The sequence below is a fragment of the Aethalodelphis obliquidens genome, unplaced genomic scaffold (assembly GCF_003676395.1).
Source record: "Aethalodelphis obliquidens isolate GAN/ISIS:26980383/991018 unplaced genomic scaffold, ASM367639v1 scaffold7, whole genome shotgun sequence".
In the NCBI taxonomy this organism is placed as follows: domain Eukaryota; kingdom Metazoa; phylum Chordata; class Mammalia; order Artiodactyla; family Delphinidae; genus Aethalodelphis; species Aethalodelphis obliquidens.
This window is the reverse complement of record NW_020837951.1, coordinates 27170508-27192146: the sequence shown is the minus strand read 5'-3', so window position 1 is coordinate 27192146 and position 21639 is coordinate 27170508. Positions and strand designations below refer to the sequence as shown.

The 21639-nt window shown below is 35.7% G+C and overlaps 1 protein-coding gene across 4 annotated transcripts in view; it reads left to right on the top strand.

Moving 5' to 3' along the window:
- The window catches only part of FSD1L (fibronectin type III and SPRY domain containing 1 like), a 70890-nt gene extending 53626 nt beyond the window's left edge, over positions 1–17264 (top strand). The window contains exons 11-14 of one of the 4 annotated variants that reach the window (XM_027105313.1): positions 370–621; positions 6340–6428; positions 11140–11258; positions 13025–17264. In XM_027105313.1, the coding sequence (XP_026961114.1) occupies positions 370–621; positions 6340–6428; positions 11140–11258; positions 13025–13079 (515 nt within the window). In that variant the 3' untranslated portion in view covers positions 13080–17264. Of the gene's footprint in view, positions 1–369; positions 622–6339; positions 6429–11139 lie in introns of all 4 variants that reach the window. The other 3 variants (XM_027105316.1, XM_027105314.1, XM_027105315.1) reach the window with 3 other exon arrangements.
- The last annotated feature ends 4375 nt before the right edge of the window (positions 17265–21639 follow it).

Sequence of the window (21639 nt, the reverse complement as noted above, 5' to 3'; positions counted from 1 at the left end):
GCTGCCTGTGTATTGAATGAATTGTTGCCAAAGTTTCTCCCTCTTGAAGCTTAATTACTTTGGTGGGTTTTCAAATTGTCTTTTTATTGATATGTTTTAAATTCTGCTTCAGTTTACATAGTGCTCCACATTTATAACTCTTGAGGGGATAGTAAGGAAGAAAAGTTCTGAAGCCTTTTATATTCAGAAAAGTTAGCAGTAAATGTACAAGTCATTATAGCAGATACTCTGCATTTAGTGTCTGTGTGTTAGCATGATTTTTCTCCTGAATCAGATTTTTTGTGCCATTTTGTGGGACAAGATATAGGTAAAACTCTGTGACTCATAAGGAAGACGTAAGAGTCAAATTTACCTTCTGATCTTTCGTAGGAGACACTGCTATTGAAAGTGGACAACATTACTGGGAGGTCAAGGCCCAGAAGGATTGTAAATCTTACAGCGTGGGAGTAGCATACAAGACTTTGGGGAAATTTGACCAATTAGGAAAGACAAACACTAGTTGGTGTATCCATGTCAACAACTGGCTACAAAACACATTTGCAGCAAAGCATAATAATAGAGTCAAAGCCTTGGATGTTACAGTTCCTGAAAGAATAGGTGTATTTTGTGATTTTGATGGGGGTAAGTTTACTGATTTTCTCCTAAGTTATTTCGTCATCGTTGCTTGTATTTCAGTACTTTTCATTAGTAATCATCTCTACAGAATTTCCATTAGTATTGTGGTAAGGATATTTTGACCTTCTGGGATTTGATCACAAACATAATTTCAGCTCTGTAATTGACTGAAAGGGCACGCAATGTCTGCTTGCAGGCCTGCAAAAGCACTCATCTATAATATACTAAGTAAGTTTGAAAAAGAGATTTTTGCTAATTTTAGTCTTGAGCCTTCAAATTTCTCATGCCCGTTTTAATTCCTCCTTTACCTTGTTTTATTACTTGTTAAGAGTGGTAGAGTCAGATTTTTTGAGTTGGAATAGACCTTAGAAATTACCCAATCCATTTGCCACATAGTATAAAATCCTTATTACATTATATCTGCAAGTAGTTGCTAACTCCTATGCTGGAACTTTTCTGTGTGAAGCTAATTGTCTTAGAAGGCAGCCTGTTTCGCTGTAGGATAACACTTGGTTAGAAGGTTTTTCTTAAATCAACTCACTTTGTCTTCTCAGTAACTTCTGAGACTGTTGCTCTTAAATTTTGACATCTGAAGAAACACAGAATTATGTTCCCTAATTCATACTTACATTGCAGTAAGTCTCCTACATATGAATCTTCAAGTTGTGAACTCTCAAAGATGTGAATGTGCGTTCGCATGTCCAATCATGTAAGTTAGTTCAAGTGTCTAGTGTACATTGTCACATGTATACGTCCTCTACAAGTGGTTGTGCTTTTGTGTACTCTACTGTACAGTACTATATAGGGTACAGTAGTACGGTATCTTTATTTCAAGCCCAGAATGTCAGGAGGCAAGCCTAAAAGCAGCTGTGATATAGCTGGTACTACTAAGAAGAGCCAAGCGATAAGGTTGGAAACAAAAGTGAAAATAATTGAGAGAGTGGAGCAAGGTGAAAAGATGGTAGACATCGCTCATTCTTATAACACGAATCGTTCAACCATCAGCACAATTCTAAAGAACAAGGACAAGATCGGACATATGAAGTCTGCTGTGCCGAAGATGTCAACAATAATATTGAAGAAGCGTGGAAAAGTGATGGAGGAGATGGAGAAACTTCTCAGTGTGCGGATGCAGGATCAACATCAGCGCTGAGTTCTGCTCAGCTTAATGCTGACTCAAGAGAAAGCTAAAAGCCTTTATGAAGACTTGAAGAAGAAACGTGGCGAAGAACCAGAGGGCACACCTTTTAATGCCAGCCATGGCTGGTTTCATCGGTTCAAGGCTAGAGCCAACCTTCAAAACGTAAAACTAAGTGGCGAGGCAGCAAGTGCAGATGTGATAGCTGCTCGGGAATTTCCTGAAACGCTTCGAGAAATTATTGATGAAAGCACATATTTACCCAAGCAGGTTTTTAATGTGGATGAGACAGAACTGTACTGGAAGAGGATGCCAGACTGAAGTTACATCAGTAAGGAGGAAAAGGTGATGTCAGGCTATAAAGCAGCAAAGTATAGGCTAACTCTGTTGTTTGGTGGCAGTGCTTCCGGCGATATGAAGCTGAAGCCTCTCTTAGTTTTATCACTGAGAGAACCCAAGAACCCTTAAACACACAGCCAAGGGCTCTCTCTTCCTGTTGTGTGGAGGAGTAACCCCAAAGCCTGAGTTACACAGACCATTTTCCAGGACTGGTTTTCCCACCACTTTATCCCGGAGGTAGAGAAATATTGCTTGGCAAAGGACATCCCATTCAACATTCTTTTGCTGCTTGAGAGTGCTCTGGGCCGCTCCCTATTCATGGACAACTTTCATCCCAACCTCAAAGTAGTGCATCTGCCACCAAATACTGTGTTGTTCATCCAACCTATGGACCAGGGAGTTATACCAACTTTTAAGAAATATTATTTACATCACACTTTTCATCAGGCAGTAAAGGCAAGTGACGGATCAGGAACAACCTTGCAGCAATTTTGGAAGGACTGTAACATCTACAAGGTCGTAAAAAATACGGACTTTGCTTGGCGTGAGGTTATGGCCGTCACCATGAATGAGGTTTGGAAGAACCTTTGCCCACAGTTTGTTCATGATTTTCGTGGATTTGAGAAGGTGGATGAGGAGTCCAAAGAGGTCTTCAGCAACTTAGTGACCCTCAGCGAGTAGCTGGCGCTAGATCTGCAAGAGGATGACTTCAATGAATTCCTTGCTGTGCAACACAAGAAGCTTACTAATGAAGACTTGATTGAACTGGAGGCCCAGAGAAAGGACGATGAGAAAAGAGGAGGAAGAAGTAACCGAAAAACTGAAGAGATTCATGACGCAGGAAATGGCGAGGGGATTTTCTTTATTTGAGGAGGCACTGTTAGTTTTGGAGGCACAGGACCAGAACGTAGACGGTATACAAAGGTTGCAGCAGAATTCAGAATGCAATCCAGTGCTACCATGTCATCTATAATGAGAAAAAAAGAGCTACTACCCAGACATCACTGGATCGTTTTTTCAACAGGGTAGATAGAATTAAATCAAGCAAGGAACCAGAACCTCTGCCATCAACGTCAGGCTTGAGTGGAATTGCGGCTTGCCCTCCGTCTCCTGTTGCTGACGATCCTTCAGCTCTGTCATCTCCCACCTCCTCTCCCTCTTCCAGTCAGTAACGCTTCTTGCCTGTTCACTTGATGCCAGCCCCTGTATGCCAGCTGTTGTACTGTACAACTGTACTTTTCAAGGTACTGTACTGTAAGATTTTAAATGTTTTCTTTACTTTTGTGTTTGTTTTTTATGTATTATTTGTGTGAAAAGTATTATAAACCTGTTACAGTACAGTATTATATAGCCAATTGTGTTAGTTTGGTACCTAGGCTAATTTTGTTGGACTTAGGAACAAATTGGACTTACGAACACGCTCTCAGGATGGAACTCATTCGTATGTAAGGGACTTACTGTATAATCCTTATTTGTTTAAAAACTACTAACATTGCTTCTCTTGCCCTGTTTTACCAGACTGTACATTCCCCATACCATTAACTGTTCCTTTTATAATTCAATTTTTCCAAACCCGTATTGTCTCCTGTGGTTGTATGCTATGTCTATATATTTTAAAGATTGGTTCTCAAAGTAGAACACACAACTTCTGACCTTCATAGGTTAGTGATTTGGCCGCATAATTTCTAGTAATATGACTTACCAGCACTGTAGATCAATATTGAGCTTGTAGCCAGCTAATCCACTAGATCTTTTTCCATGCAGTTCTGTCAGATTATCTTTTTTCCTCTGATATTGTCAGTGTTGGGGTGTTTTTTTGTTGTTTATAACTCAAATGAAGAATATTATATTTGTCCTTAAGTTTCATCTTAATAGATTTGGCCAATCTTTCCCTCCTGTTAAGATCATCTAAAAATTAACTTGGTGGGGTTATTTTTTGCAAAATTTCTTTAAGCTTTTTGAGTTAGGTATTTGATAAGTATCTTCTCTACTGTCATCTAAATATTTATAAAACTTTTGAAGATGAGGTACTGTTGAACTAGGGAACAAAAGTAATTCCCTAAATGCTTCTCTCCAAGTTGACACTTAGAGCTAATAAAACCAAATTTTACCATTTTAGTTAACATTGTGTCCAGATGATTCCATGAGGCATCAACCTGGTTACTCAAACAAAAAAGTAAACAAATTGATTTTGGTTTGATTTATTTTTAGTGATAGTGATGACATGTCAGTTTTGCTGCATCTTTTTTATTTACTCCTTTTGAATCAGATAAATATTTTCCTCAGGATAACTAGTAAATTTATTGGCATACATTTTTTTTTCTTTTTCAACTACCAAGATAGCATTTGCTTATCTTCTCTTTTCCCATACTTGGTGGTTCCTTAAAGATAGTAGTAAGAAGTATAATTGTTAACCTAGAGCATAGGGTATAGGAAGAAATTGTAATGTAGGATGGGATCAGATTCTGAGGGCCTTGAAAAATAATAATAGGCTAGTCTTTTTTTTAGTAGTTGGTGGGTGGGCTTCTGTTCATTTTAGAAAACTGTAGTCATATGATTGTAATATAGTTTTAGAAATATTAGAGAGTAAATGGTTGAATGTAGAAGAGACTGCAAACGTTGATAGGGGAAGACTTTTCAAGGAGGTGGTCTTTATATAGACAGGACCATGTCTGTTTTGTTAAGTATTATGTCCTTATTGCCTGACAAGTGCTTCACATAGTGAGCCCTTAATAAGTATTTGTTGAGTGATTCGTGGTAAGAGGGATCTGAGCAGTGAGGAATCAAGAAGAATGAATTTGATAGTGTGAAAGTAGAATTCATAGGACTTGATAACTAAATACGGATTGGAGGGAGAGACAAAGAAGAACTGAAGATGACTGAGGTTCCATCCAGTGTGATCAACAGGGTGACAGTATCATCAACAGGGTAGGGAGCATGGAGTCCTGGGGAAAGATGAGATGCCAGCAGGACAGCCATGTGGCATTATTTAGCTGAAGCTAAATATTAGAAATGGCATCACGAATGGCCAGTGAATATTGTACAGAACAGTTAAGCATTATTGCTCTGCTGTGTACTAACTTTGTGACCATATATAGGTTGCTTGATATTTTGAGGTAATGTGTATAAATCACCCAGTTCTTTAACAGTAGGCATAAATGTTAGTTTCTTTTCTCTTCTTCTCTGTTTAATGGCAGCAGTGGGAGCATTGTAGAGAGAAAGAACCTGGACAAGCATCTACACTTATTTTTTTTAATTAACATATGACTATTTCGATAGCATCACTAAGAGTTCCCACTAATAGAAATAGTTGTCCATATTACATGTTGGGTATGGATTTAAGCCCCTTTTGCATATTGTTTTCACTTAATCCTTATAGCTATCCTAAAAGGTCAGAATTATTAATCTCATGTAACAGATGAGGAAACTGAGGCTCAGAGAGGTTAAGTGAGAAGCATCTAGAAAGATGGGTTTGAAAGAGCAATGAGGTGATCTGTTTCCTCCCTGGGAGTCTAACCACTGTTGATACCCCTGTTTCTGGCTTTAAGCATCTACATTTAGAATAGGAGAAAAAGAGACAGAAGATATCCTCAGGATTAGGAAACAAACCAAGAGAATAGTCATGAGAGAAGAGTTTGAAGAAGTGATAACAGTTGTGAGGATGCCATCAGGTTGGACAGTTAGGTGGTCAGAAAGAGTGATTTAGTTGCATGATCATTGTTGAAAGACGGACTGTGAGGAGATTTTAAGAATTAACAAAGTTGAAGCGGTGATAACTATACCATGATTTCAGAAACTCAGGTATAAGCATGGCTTCAAGTAGTTAGAAGACAAAGTTTCATAGAGTAAACCTTAAATGGTGATAGGATTTGAGTGGAAAGGCTGATTATATAATAAAAATGAAGAAGAAATAACCATGGCTTTTACTGGGCTAAGGAAGCCATTTGTTAAATAATGATAAAATAAATAGTCTATAGTTGAGTAAGTAGAATAGTGCCAGATTATGCAAGCACTATCGAGATCTTGAAAACCAGGGAAAGAAAACTGGATTTGGGCTTTTTCTTAAGCATGTTTACTACTGATTTGCAAGTGAGAATTACTAAGTCCAGTCCTCATAGTGACAAAAAAATTAATGCCAAAATGTGCATTTGGTTATTACTTTTTATGCATGATTTTATGTTAGACTTAATTAGATATTATTATTTTTTTCAATAATAAATCAGACTTTTTTTTCTCCTTCCTTTTAGGTCAACTTTCTTTCTATGATGCAAACTCAAAACAGTTGTTGTATTCCTTTAAGACAAAATTTACTCAGCCAGTACTACCTGGTTTCATGGTTAGTACGTAATTTATATTTTATTTGGTTTGGCAACTTTAAGGAGAACAATCTATGCTGTATATTTGGGGAAGCACAATACCTTATTTTTTCTTTATATTCCTCTCCCTTTCCCCAGTCCACCTCTCCCAAATCTGTGTTTGTCTGTATATTTTTGGTATATTTTATTGAAATAAGTGTTAAGACACAAAAGTCTGCAAACCATAAGCGTGTAGTTTGATCAATATTCATAGGACTGCACTCATTTTTGTAACCAGCATCTAGGTCAAAAAATGGAGCATTGTGCCCGTTTCCAGCCCCTAATGGCCCTCCTCCAAAGTGGTTACTGTCTTGAGTTTTAGTACCATAAACTCATTTGCCTTCTTTTCAACTTTGTATAAATGGAATCATACAGTATCTTTTTGGCTCAATATTATGTTTGTGAGATTTATCCATGTTTTTCTATGTGGTGGTAGTTCACATAGTTTTCTATTGTATGTATATGTATAGTTTTCCATTATATGACTGTATCATAATTTATTTACCCATTCTAATTTAGTTGGATACTTGGGTGGTTTCCCATTGGAGACATTTACAAATAGAACTTCTATAAATATTCTTGTTAATGTTTTTTGGTAGATATGTATATGTATTTCCAGTGGGTATATAATTAGGATTGAGGTTACTAGATCATATGGTATGTGTGTAACCAACTGTAGTAGAGTTTTCCAAAGACGTTGGTTATACTAATTTACCAGCAGCAGTATATGAGAGTTTGAATTCCTCCACATCTTTATCAACACTTGATATTGTCTTTTTAAAAATTTTTATCCTTCTAATGGGTATGATATATTACATTGTGGTTTTCATGTGCATTTCCTTGGTGATTAGTGCTGTTGAACACCTTTTAATATGTTTATTGACTGTTTGGATATATTCTTTTGTGAAATGCTTGCTCAAGTCTTTTGCCTGTATTTCTGTTGGATTTTCTTCCTCTTTCTTATTGATTGTTTTGGAGTTATTTCTATAGTCTGGGTCTTTTGCCGGATATATGTATTGCAGTTATCTTTTCCACTCTGGCTTTCCTTTCCCCTCTCTTATTGGTGTCTTTTGATGAACAAAAGTTGTTAATTTTAATGTTGCTCAGTTTGTCAGTTTTTTCATTTATGGTTAGCACTTTTTGTGTTCAGTCTAAAAAATGTTTATTCACTCCCAACGTCATGAAAATACTGTGTTTTCTTCTAAAAGCAAAATTTTCCTTATACATTTAGACATAGACTGCATTTACAATACAAGTACAATATAGAAATGATATGTTTGGTATGATGTTAGGGTTGAAATATGTTCTTTAATTCCATATGGATAGCTGCTTATTCCAGGACCATTTACTGAGATTATCCTTTTTCTACTGCAGTACAATCTTTGTAAAATATTAGATGACTATCTATGTGTGGTAGACTGAATATATGTATGTCTATATACACGTGTATAATTTCAGGACTACTCAATTTGAGAAAAAGTCATGATTCTCCACACAAAATGAAACTTGGTTTTGAATTTATATTTTTATTAAGGAAATATTACTGCTTCTCCTAATTCCTTTATCTGTTGCATTTCCCTATAAGATTAGGCCACTGTGGGGAGTTCTGCAATCCAGTTAAGATCATCATTATTCTGGCTAGAACTTTCCTTAATTTGGGGGCTGCTTCTACAGATCAGGATGGTGTATTTCCATTGCAGACTTGGTGGAATGTTTATATGTGTGTTCTTCGACAATCACCCCCAACTGTAACTCCTAAACTGTAAGGATAAAAGTATTCAGGTTATATGTGGGTTTAAAATACAGTACTTTTAAATCTCACAATTGATAATGATTATTTACCCTAGATACCATAAAGTCATAAAATAAGTTTAAAAGAATGCTAATAACGAAGACTCCTAGATTTCCCTTAAAAAGTAAAAATGATTAGTGAATAAAGTTATTGTTTGTAGTACCATACTTAGGGATATTGGAAAGGTTATTTTCTTTTTAACCTCTGCATATGATTTGTTTTTGGCTGTTTTTCCAAATTGGTCACTCAAGGACAGTATTTTTACCATGTAGAATTCAAAGTTATTTTTCCCCTAAGTCTCAGATATGCTTTTTTTTTTTTTTTTTTTTGCGGTATGTGGGCCTCTCACTGTTGTGGCCTCTCCCGTTGCGGAGCACAGGTTCCGGATGTGCAGGCTCAGCGACCATGGCTCACGGGCCCAGCCGCTCCGCGGCATGTGGGATCTTCCCGGACCGGGACACGAACCCGTGTCCCCTGCATCGGCAGGCGGACTCTCAACCACTGCGCCACCAGGGAAGCCCTCAGATATGCTTTTTAAAAGAGTAGATTTCATGTTTAATTTGAATCTATCTCAGGAAAGTAGGTAGTGAGTTTATTCATTCAATGATGAAACTATAATTACATTAGTGAATGTCATGCTTTTTTCATGTGCTTATTTGCCATTTGTATAATTTCTTTGGTGAAGTATCTTAAAATATTTTGCTCATTTTTTACAATTGGGTTACTTATTTTCTTATTATTGAGTTTTAAGATATCTATGTATTCTGGATAAATCCTTTATCAGATAAATGTTTTGCAAATATTTTCTCCCAGTCTCTGATTTTTTTCCATTTTCTTGACATTTCAAAGAGAAGTTTTTCATTTTGATTAAGTCTAGTTTATCGATTTTTTTTCTTTTATGGCTCATGCTTTGCCCAACTCAAGGCCACAAAGATATTTTCTTTTGTTTTCTCCTTGTAGTTTTATAATTTTAGGTTTTACATTTAGGTCTGGGATCCATTTTGAGTTAACTTTTATATATGGTATAGAGCATGGTTTGAGATCTATTTTTTTTTAACATCTTTATTGGAGTATAATTGCTTTACAATGGTGTGTTAGTTTCTGCTTTATAATAAAGTGAATCAGCTATACATATACATATATCCCCATATCTCCTCCCTCTTGTGTCTCCCTCCCACCCTCCCTATCCCTTTTTGCATATGAATGTCCACACGTTCCAGTGCCACTTACTGAAAAAGACTAACCTTTCTCCATTGATTTTCCCTTCCACCTTTGTGCTAGACATTTTGAGTAAATATTTTTTAAAATCAAATAATTTTCAATAAAATAAGATAGTTTTATAATCAGTTGCTTTTATATTTTTTAATTTATTTTTTATTGAAGTATAGTTGATTTACAATGTTGTATTAATTTCTGCTGTACAGCAAAATGAGTCAGGTATACACATATATACATTCTTTTTTTTTTTGGCCACACAGCTTGCGGGATCTTAGTTCACCAACCAGGGATTGAACCCAGGCCTCGGCAGTGAAAGTGCTGAATCCTAACCATTGGACTGTCAGGGAACTCCCCTATACATTCTTTTTTATATTATTTTCCATTATGGCTTACCCCAGGATACTGAATATAGTTCCCTGTGCTATACAGTAGGATCTTGTTGTTTATCCATTCTATATATAATAGTTTGCATCTACTAACCCAAAACTCCCAGTCCATCCCTCCTCTACCCCCCCATCCCTCAGACATAAAGAACAGCAACCACAAGTCTGTTCTTTATGTCTGTGAGTCTGTTCCTGTTTCGTAGATAGGTTCATTTGTGCCATATTGTTTTTTTGTTTTTTGGCTATGCCACATGGCATGCGGGATCTTAGTTCCCCGACCAGGGATCGAACCCGTGGCCCCTGCATTGGAAGCACAGAGTGCTTACCACTGGACCGCCAGGGAAGTCCCATGTTTTTGTATTGTTTTTGTATTTTAAGAGTTATCATTACCTTCTGTCATTAATATTTTAGAATGTTAATTATATAGTTATACATTTCACAGGTCAGGAAATTCTTTGTAACTATGCTGTAGTTACTTAGTAAATATTTAATACTTTAGGATATAGTTGAAGTTGGGAATACTTAAAAAATTTCTAGACGCTCCCTCGATTTATGCTTATGTCTGCTACATAAATGGCAGTTGATGATAGCTTAACTGATTCATATTTTCACATTTTAATTCTCTTGACTGTATTCCAAATAAGTTATAGTTTACTGAATGACAGCTGCTCTGTTCACAAGTGAAGCAGTTTTATGTTTCATAAACTCATTCACATTTATGATAATAGAATATAGCAAGTGTATCTGGATATTGTCATTTGCATTTTCCTCTGACAACCTTAAAGAATTATAAAAGAGTTCTTATTGTTAACAAGCTAGGGAAGAAACTCATGGAATTACTCTGTTAACAGAGAGGTGTTAAATTCCTATAGTGTCAGGCCACACCTCGTTATCAAAATCTAAAGCAGTAATTGGGGTAAAGAAGTTGACTCTTTGTGCACTTCTCTTGGTTGTGAACATTAGCATCAATAATGATAATGTCTTTTGCCTAGATTAATCCAATTTAGTCTCTAAATTTCTACAGCCCTTACTTCCCTTTCTTGTGTGCAGCTCCAGTGGGTTCTGCTATCATAAAGACTTCCTTTGGTCTCTTGGAAAGTCTAAAAGACTTCTTTGGTTCTAGAAGACTCTTGAGTTAGCCTTTCCACTTCCCCTCAGTTCACATACAAAGGTTATCAGTTTGGAATTTGATAATGTCCACTTATGTGGCATTTTGCCTTTCAAATAGAAATATAAGGATCATTTAAGTTTTCATTTGATTTGAAATCTGACTGAAGCTTTGTTTTTGTCCTTTCTTAGGTTTGGTGCGGTGGACTTTCTTTGAATACTGGGATGCAGGTTCCAAGTGCTGTGAGAACACTTCAGAAAAGTGAAAATGGAATGACTGGTTCGGCTAGCAGCCTAAACAATATTACTCAGTAATGCCTATTCAGAATATGTTTACCTTCCCTCACCCCTTCTTGAATGGGTGGCCTTTTCTGTGCAGTTACTAATCACAGAAATTTTTGAGTGGTGGAAATCAGGTTTGCTACATTCTGCTTTAAGGTGTGGAATCTGTTAGCATCAAGCATCTAGTACGAAGCATTCACAGGAACCTGCTGAGCAATATCAGAGAAGCAAGCAGACATCGAGCAAGAAACTGATGTTTTGAAGAGTAAATGGGAGAAAAAGGCAGTGTTTAAGTAGTTACATAGAAACTCATTTTTGTATTTCTTGGATTACTTTGGTTCTTCTAATACGTTTAGTTACATATGGTAGCCCTAGGACCTGAGGGAAAAGCATTTAAATCTTCTTTCCTCTGTACTTTCTCTTTTTTAATGTCATCACTACCTGTTATTTAGTTCTTACACTGAAGCTTGAAAACTATACAGTCCTCTGTGGTTTTCTAAAAATGGAAATGATTGGGGGTGCTAGAAAGGTTTTCTTACAATAGTTTATTTTTCCCCTTTTATAAACAAGCTGAGGTTTGCTAAATTATCCTCTTTTGTTTATTGACTGGATTGAATATCATTTTCTCTTTTCCAAATATTGTGATATTTCTCTTATGGTTATAACTCAAAAAAGAAAGTGGATAGGAAGTTTCTAGACAAAATAGCTTAAAATCACCCAAATTTCAGTTTTTTACCTGCTGCAAAGGGATATTCTTTATATGTTACCCTGTTTAATCAGACTTTTCTTTCCATCGTTTTGGATGATGGGTAAGATTTTTTAATACTTTATATTTTCTGATTTTTTGTCTAGTTTAATACTACCTTTAGTAGTTACCTTTGGTAAATTCCCACTTGAATTTGGTAATAACTGATTTTTAACATTTCTAGGAAGATGAAGGTTTATTAAAGCTGTATAGTAAGTAGAGAAAGCTACCTATTCAAGCTTTATCTACGAGGAATAGGTTATAAAGGCAGGTGCCTAAAACTATTCTTTACTGAAGTCATTTAAATCTGCTTTTTAATAAGATGGAATGGTTTAAACAACTGTTTTGAAAAACTACAAATCTCTGACTTATTTGGCACATGAGTTTTTCAGATATAACTATTCAGAGGTGGTTTTTCTCTCAATCTTTTTGCTACATGCATTTGCTTTCTAAAGGGTTGTAATTCTTCCAAAAATCAACATAGAGTAATCTTTACCAAACTTAGGGAAAATGTGTTAAACAATGAGTAATACCCATGGTTATTGAGAAGAGTATTTATATTTTTAAAGTTGATTAAAATTTGTAACAAGTCCTTTGAGCCAAACTGAAAGTTGTAATTACAGTATTTAAGAATCCATTGAGCATTTTAAAGAGGTCTGGATTTGTATATTCCTTAATTTTTGAAACTTTTACTTTCTCATGTTGACTTTCTTTCATTCACATTTTAAGTATATTGTGTTATGACAACCTCCCTAGAAGTGACCATTGCTGCTTATTACATTTGAATTGCTTTCTACAGAAAGCCCTGTGGAATAGGAACAGCTCATTCTCTCTTATAGTTTACTGATAGGATGTTTTGTTCATTGTAAAACAAATCTAAATAAGGAATTTCATTTGAACTGGGTATTATTTTTTCAGAGGACATTCATATCTATGCCATTGTCTCATGACATATTTTAAAGACTATAATGAAGTTTAGAGAATGACATTATCAGTAGATATCCTTTTGATTCTCCAAATAAATATAATTTTGGTTTTCGTTTCTCCTAGAGATTTTGAAAGAAATTTTTGGATGTCCCTACAGCAGGGTCGTTCTAGGACTTAAGGAAACAGGAAGTTATAATTCTTTTTCGTAGAGTTAAACCTGAAAACAGTAAGTTAGTGGTGGAACTTTATGTGAACTGCTTTCTGTGAACAGTTACGTATATTTTAACAAAATGACACAGAAAAAGCCAGAAGTTCTTGTATTAAAAATTTCACTGTTATGTCTATATAATTGTATCCTCTCTTTAATTTTAAGTGCCTTCTTCCTCTAAGCATGCTCTTGCTCCATTCCCCATGCAGTGTCAACTGATATTTAAACCAGAGACCATTATGTTATACTGGTAAGGGGCTTCTATTGCAGGGGCATGAGGAAAAGGAAATATTAATCAGGGGCTGGAGGAGTGCATATTATTCTTCCTGTGCGCGTGTCATCATTTGAAACCCTTCATATAAAGTTTTCTAATATTCATTTGGAAAATTCTTTTGAAGTAATACTATTATACCTCAGAATAAGAATCTGAGGTTTTCCTTTTACTGTGCTTCTTCTTAAAAGTCTCTAAAAAAAGAACAAAATGTGTGGGGTTTTAGCTTAGTTGATTTACGTTTATTTGTGTTAAGTTAAACTGGAGGAAGTTTGCCACCCTTATTTTCAAACTAGAAAATAGTCTAACTGTAGTGCCTATTTACATAGTCTCAAATTAAGGTAACTATTAACTTGATACACAGTATATAACATTCTCTTTGACATTTGAATTAAAAAATATTGAGATTTTTTTGCACTCAATTGAAGACATTATGGAAAGTTGGTATACCTTTTCAAATATTCTTTATTGTTTTTTTTTTTTACTCTTCGTTTTGACAGGTCAAACATGATTGATTTCTGTAAAAGAAATGCATGAGAGGTTGACGGTAATGTATGTTATCACAGGTGTAAAAAAAATTATGTTTTATAAAAAACATACGTTTAGTATTGCCTTTCTCTTTTAGCAGTTGAATCCCAAAGCAGTCTTAGTAAACTGGATAAAGAAATGAAGGAATTGCCTTAAGCACTTTAGAAAAAGAATTCTTTTACAATTCATTCTGACTCTTCGGACTGACTGTCACATACATCTTTAACTTTTCATAAATATGTATATACCGAGCATTTACTAACTGAATATACATACACATTTAATATACAGTAATTCTTTGAATGTTCCAGGTGTAGGTAAACAAATTGAAAGTATTAAAGGCGTGCCTGTCTGTACATGGCTTTAACTGATGGCACCTGTACCATTTTGACAAACCATGAACTGCTGCTGTACAGCTAGACTTGACCGAATTTGTTCTGCAATCATTTTTTCCCCATGTTTTCATCTAAAGAGACATACTGGCTTGGCTTTATTTGCTCATTTATGAAATTAAGGTGTGTACAGTATCGTGTATAATTTGAATTTTTGAGACTGATCCTTGGTGGTATAAAGAATAAATAATTTGTAATGAAATCTTTTAATTAGGCTAAGATACTCTATTCCATGACTTACCTAGAATGATTAGTTTTTTTATATATACTTTTCCCATAAAATTATTAAGTTACTTAGATAGTGTCTTTTGGAAACATGGGAAAAAATTGGAAAAGGATATATATGGAAAATGATTGTTTCAGAGTATTAATTTTAAAGAGACAGTGTAGACTTCTATAAAATATGTGAATCTAGGCTAAATAAACTACAGACTATATGTAAAAATCATCATGATAATTCTTTTTAAAAAACCCCATATTTGTAAGGTCAGTGTTCATTCATTGGCTAATTCATACAACAAATATTTAAGTGTCTGGGATATGACAGTCATACTTTGTATTTGGATTTCCCAAATTAGTGAAGTGTGATTTTCTGTGCGTATAGTAGTTTTGCTGCTTTTGCGTGGTAAGACATAGTTTGCATCTTAAAAACAATGTTTTTGCTAATAAGTCAGAAATTTTAAAAAGTAAATGTTAGAGTTTGTAAAAAAAATTCTAATTAACTGCATATAAAATGGTTCACTTACATGTAGTCACATAAAATGTGTCTGGAGAATTTTCTTCCTTGATTTTATTTTTACACCGGATATATTCTCTTAGGGAAGTGTATGGTCAGCATAAATTTACTCAACATCCAAATAACCATAAATTTATTTGTTATTTTTAATTTACATTTCATAATGCCAGTACTAGAGCACTTATAAGAGATCATGAATGTTTCCTTAATCATTGCAGAAAGATTATCTCATATTCAGCATAGTTTTAGTTTTGTGTATATCTTACAGTATTCATATTATGCAAATATTTGTGATCTTGATATGTCACATATGACAGCTTTGTTACCTGGAATATTTGATTAATGTAAATACTTTAAGTTTTTTGAGTAATTTGGAGGTTAAGTGGATTATATTTGGTATATGTTTTTGTTGAAAAGATATTGTTGGGTATGCCATATAAACGTTAGTATTGGCTTATAAATATTCAATAGATATCAGAGATTGTCATAGTACTTTTCTCCCCAGACTACTCACTTATTAAATTAAAACAGTATTTGTTAGTTCTGGGTCAGTATAAGGTCCTGACTTTTGATTTGTAATCATTTGAGCTATGTTAAATTGATATATTTTCTTTCTTTCTTTTTTTTTTTTGATATATTTTCTTAATGTTACCCGTTCAATGTAAGTTGGTCCTTGGGAAGGGACATATAGAGGATTTCACAGTATGTAGGACAGCAGGTAGGTGAATGTGTTTGCTTTGGCTTGGAGCTTCTTAAGTTTGGGCCAGTTTTAAAATAAGTCAAATTGTAAGTGATTGGTAAAAGGCATTTTTATTAGTATTGGAACTTTTTGGAGAGTCTAAGGGTTATGAAAATGCTTTTTTTTTTTTAAACATTTCCAGTATCTCTAAGGTACCAAAGCATTGAGTCTAATTTACCTTTTAAGGAAGACTCTTTAAAATCAAATTTATAACTAATTCATACTGTAAGATAATAGTAGCTAAAGTTGGAGTAATTTATATTAAAAACCATTAGTCTAAATTTTCTGGATGTAACAAAAAATATTTTGGCTTAATTTCTTTTAAAGTATTTAAAATGAATCACCTTAGCTCTACCATATACTAGATCTGTTATCTCTACCTAAATCATTTATCATCTTTGGGCTTCCATTGCCTTACATAAAATATTGTAACTTGTTCAGCCTACCTCACAGGGCTGTTGTGAGGAATAAAATGAAATGGAGTGTGTGAAATTGCTTCAACAACAGTAAAATGCTATGTAAATGTAAGGTATTACTTTCAGTTAATAATGGACTTAAGTGTTTGGATACCTCTAGATGCCATTTACTTTGACAAAGCATGTGTTTAAAGTGGTATCACTAGGACATGAAACATGATTTTTTTTAAAAAGAAAGCCTAATTAAAATATCCTTTAGTATTTTTAGTTTATGCATGACTTGTGGCCTTTTTGTATTTTCTCATCAAGCCTGTTACTCTATTAAGACTTACAGAACTGTAAAAATGTTCCCACAGCATTAAAGTGTGTCAGAGTAGAATAGTAGCATAAATAAATGATTTAAGCTATGTTTCCATCCCGGCATTTGCACTTTCAATTTATGACTGCTCAGTGCCACATGCAAAGACTGAATTTGGCCTAAATAATTCTTTCCAAAACAACAGTTTTGGAATGGTTCAGCAGTTTGCTGTCATCAGATAAATGATATAAGGTGAATATGCCCGCTTAAAACATTTGACAACTTTTGTTGCATTGTCATTTTTTTAAAACATGATGAGGCATTTCAAAACTGTCAAACTGGATATCATTTAGTATCTCTCCTAACCTACTTGTTTTGCTTTAAATTGGATTAAATGGTTTAGAGGTTGTCTTGATCCACAGATTGTTTGGTGTTTCTATCAACTGGACATGGTTTTGCTATGCAGTTCTGATAATAAAAATCCTAATTCCTCAGGTTTAACCTTTAAGTTAAGGATGACGAACATTAATGGACTACTTATAATTAAGCAGTACGCAGTGCTGCAAACTAGTGTTTTATAATAAGCATTTTGCCTCATTTTCCTTGGAAACAAGACAAAGCTTTTAAAATTTTTTTTAAACTTTAAAATAGAGTATTCAAAGTGGAGTAACTTGTATGTTGAAATGATTGTATGTTGTGTATAGAATGACCAAGTTAAGTTCTTTAAAAAGCACCTGGAATATCTCATCTAAAAATTAAACTTTTTTTCCTGCTATCTTTTGCTTCAGTGCTTGCATTTTTATCCACTCTCATTAGATATCTACAATGTGCTGTTGAGCATGAGAAGATAAAAGTGTCATAGTACTTTTGACCCCAAAGATTTTTATTTTAGAGTAGTGCTGTTCAACACAATTGTATGCAGTGATGGAAGGTTCTGTATCTGGGCTGTCCAACACAGTAGCCACTAGGCATAGGCAGCTGTTGAGCACTTTCCATGTATGTGGCTAGTTCAGCTAAGGAACTAAAATTTTTATTGTAATTTAAATGTAAAGAGCCACATCTTGCTAATAGCTGCTGTTTGGTACAGTGCAGCTATAGATGGAAGATGAGACATGCTATAAGTAACTATAACATAAACCAGGAATTTAGTTTCTGTCTTTGGAGCTTGTCACATCTTGCATTACATTTTGGTAGATGGTAGCTAGGAGAGAACCAGAACCTAAGATTTTTTTAAAATTTATATTCTAACTTGAAACCAGTTTAGGAGAAAAAAGAAAACCAATCTATGACCAGATGAGGCTGGATCTCCTGTAACTAAGATCATTTTCACCAAGAGAAGAATGAAGAGATACTGGATAGTCTTGAGTCACAGGGAGAGGAATGTGACAAAAGATATTGAGAAGCCAGTACCCTCATATAGAAGATGGAGTGTATGAATGGGTGCAACATTTCTGGAGAACAATTAAGTAATATCAAGGTATTAAATATACATACCTTTGAAAAGTTTAATTCCATTTCTAGGTATTTCTCTTACATATATACTCACAAATAAGTACTCATTGCAGCATTTTGATAGCAAAATACGAACAACCTAATTGTTAACTGAACAATGGGCTTACCAAGATTCTGAAGGCTCCCCTTTTCTAAGTTGCTACACAAGTTGTTATATACTTGTCTACATATATTCTGCATGCCTCCCTCCCAAAATGTTATAAATATGTAGACCATTATGGGGATTGGCTTCCTCAATTAGAGAACATTTTCTTTGGTATACCAGTCCTACTGTGCCTCACTGGATCTCGGGTGAGAGCTCAGGAAATTTTGTGCCTTCTACTTTTCTGTCCAAGTGTTTCCATTACTACACCTCATTTTACATTTATACTCCATGGTACTAGTAGTATGTTTATGCCCATTTTGCACAAGGTCATGGGATTAGATCGTGATGCTTCCAGGTAACCCTACACAGCTGATACAGAATATACTATTAATGGAAGGGTTTTCATGATACTATGAAATAGAAAAAGCAAGTCCAACAGTATATATAGCATGATACCATGGGGGGTGGTGTATACTTCGACTTGGGCAAGAGGGGTTCCCTGCCATGATCCTCACTCTCTGGCTGTGCCTCTCCATGGAATGAAAAAGTGAAGGAGCTAAGAAATCACGCCCACTTGCAGTCTGTGTTCCTGGCTATGAGCCAGATAGCTAGGACCCCATAATTCCCTGTCCCACCAGCCCAAAGCTTGCTTACACAGCACATGCAGGCCTCTTCCCCAAATCCATCCTGCACTGCACTACAGGTGTATACCGCTAGACTCAAGGGGAGGCAGTTTGGGAGGAGTGTGGATGGGGCTTGGATGTGCAGACTGGGGTGTCCACCTTCATGCTTACCAGGACCCTTGTGGCAGGCTGTAACTAGACGTTAAAAGGAAAAAGACCCAGGGACTTGTGGGGAAAACAGGCCAACCTGGTTCTCGTGTTATCACCTTCCAGCACATGTCTGAGAATTCAGTTTTGAACCTAGATTTCTGTTCCTTGAGAAGAAATATTTGTCAAGATAGAAGTGTGTGTATGTATATATGTATGTGTATATGATTGACTCTTACCTATTTAGACACTTAAAATATATGTCAAGTTGGGCCTCCATTTCTACTCTTGCCCCGGGCCCCACAGTGTTAGGGTGGGCCAGGATGTGTATGTGCTTCAGTATCTGAATAATTTTTAAAAGATGGATGTTTGCTTATACTAGAGGCTGTTTTTACCGATCCTTGTACCCCTTCTCCAACTGGACTGGCTAATCAGGTTAAAGCATACTGACTAGGATTCACAGTGAGTTGAAGGCTCACAGCTGGGCTCCCCCTTGTATGCTGGAGAAGTACTGCTCCCACCAGTTGCATGGTATGTATACCTCTATTTAGCTGTTTGTTCCCAAACTTGTTATGCCAGTGACATTGTTGTAATTATATAATTTAAATATTACATAAACCAATGAAATTCAAGTGGAGGGAACTTTAGCGATGAAGAGCAAGTGGCTGACAAGTTAGTTGTGTCCAAGATAATTGTAAATTACAGAGGATTGCAAAAAAGAAAAACACACATCTAGGACTCTGAGTTGAGATTCCTTCACTTGTTATCTGTAAGTTCCTGGTCCACTTTAAAGAAACATACCAGAAACTACAGGTGATCTATTATGACTGTGGCTTATGTAAGAAAAACTAATCAGTTGATCCACACTTAAAAAGGCCATAGTTCAAATCAAAAGATTGGCCAATGTTGGGAATTCCCTGGCTGTCCAGCGGTGAGGGCTCTGTGCTTCCACTGCAGGGGGTACAGGTTCGATCCCTAGTCAGGGAACTAAGATCTCGCATGCCACACAGCGCAGCCAAAAAAAAAAAAAAAAAAAAGATTGGCTAATGTAATCCTCTGCTATTACTGCATTTTTTAAAGCTTTACATGGAATAAGATTTGTTATGCCCTTTATGAACCTGATAATTTTTCCCTTTTCTTGTTATCATGACAATTTTCAAACATACAGAAGAGTAGAGAGGCTATTTATAATGAACACCTTTATGCTCATCACCTAGATTTATCAATTGTTAACATTTTGCCATGTTTGTGTCATTTTTTTGTTTTAAAAAGTTTCACTTATAAGTAGTACTGTAATATGCATCAATGATGACTTTTTCTTTTAAACACAGCCACATTCCATTAACATTCTTAGCAAAATTAATATTGTCTAATGGCCCAGCCCATATTAAAATTTCAGTTGTCTCAAAAATATCTTTTTATGGTTGCTTTTTTCAAATCAGGATCCAGACAAGGTCCATGCCTTGCATTTGGTTATGTCTCTTAAGTCTCTGATTTTGTATTAGTTCCCTCACCACCTTTTAAATGCCATTGATAAAGAAACTGAGGCATCTGTCTTGTAGAATGTCCCACATTCTGATCTATTCTCTATAGCCTTTGTTAAATCTAGAGTTATGGTTAAATGCAGGTTCCATTTTTTTTATTTATTTATTTTTTTTTGTGAGGTATGCGGGCCTCTCACTGTTGTGGCCTCTCCCGTTGCGGAGCACAGGCTCCAGACGTGCAGGCTCAGCGGCCATGGCTCACGGGCCCAGCCGCTCCACGGCATGTGGGATCTTCCTGGACCGGGGCACGAACCCGTGTCCCCTGCATCGGCAGGCGGACTTTCAACCACTGCGCCACCAGGGAAGCCCGCAAGGCAAGAATCCTTCACAGGTGGTGCTGTGTACTTTCTGTTGCATCACATCCGTAAGTGCATAATGGCAGGTTGTCCCACTTAAAAAGATTGATCAGTGGGTTCAGGTGGTGCCAGCCTAATCCGTCTATTGAAAAGTTCCCCATCAACGTTCAACTTAATTTTAGCCTCTACTGATGAGGGCTGTCCTTCATACGGCATTAGGAGTAGCAATGATGGTTCTATCATTCATCATTTATTAGCTGGAATTCTCATTAGTATTTTGGTTACACTGAAATCCTGTTCCAATAAGAAAGGCCAGATAAATGCTTGATATTTTTATCGAGTTTCAGGATAGTGAGGTGGTGCCCTGGCAATCTTCAATCATGACTAATGAGTTTCATTTTTAAGGAATCATGAAGTCAAGAATTTTCATATATTTGATGTGTTTAATCAATAGCAGTTATTCATTTTGATGTTCAAAATTTACCATCTTTGGTCCCTCAGGTTAGCACCTGTGTCCAATGATCCTGTTAATCTTTGGTACCTTCCTTCCTCTGGGTGCTACCTACTTTTTTCTTTTCCTTCTTCTATGTCTCTTTTTTTTTTTAAAAAAAAAACATCTTTATTGGTGTATAATTGCTTTACAATGGTGTTAGTTTCTGCTTTATAACAAAGTGAATCAGCTGTACATATACATATATCCCCATATCTCCTCCCTCTTGCATCTCCCTCCCACCCTCCCTATCCCACCCCTCTAGGTGGTCACAAAGCACCGAGCTGATCTCCCTGTGCTACGCGGCTGCTTCCCACTAGCTATCTGTTTTACACTTGGTAGTATATATTAGTCTGTGCCACTCTCTACCTACTTTTTAAATTAACCTACCAACTACCAGTTCTAAGTAATCAGAGGACTCTACATAAAACTGAGTTCCCTAAAACTGAGTTC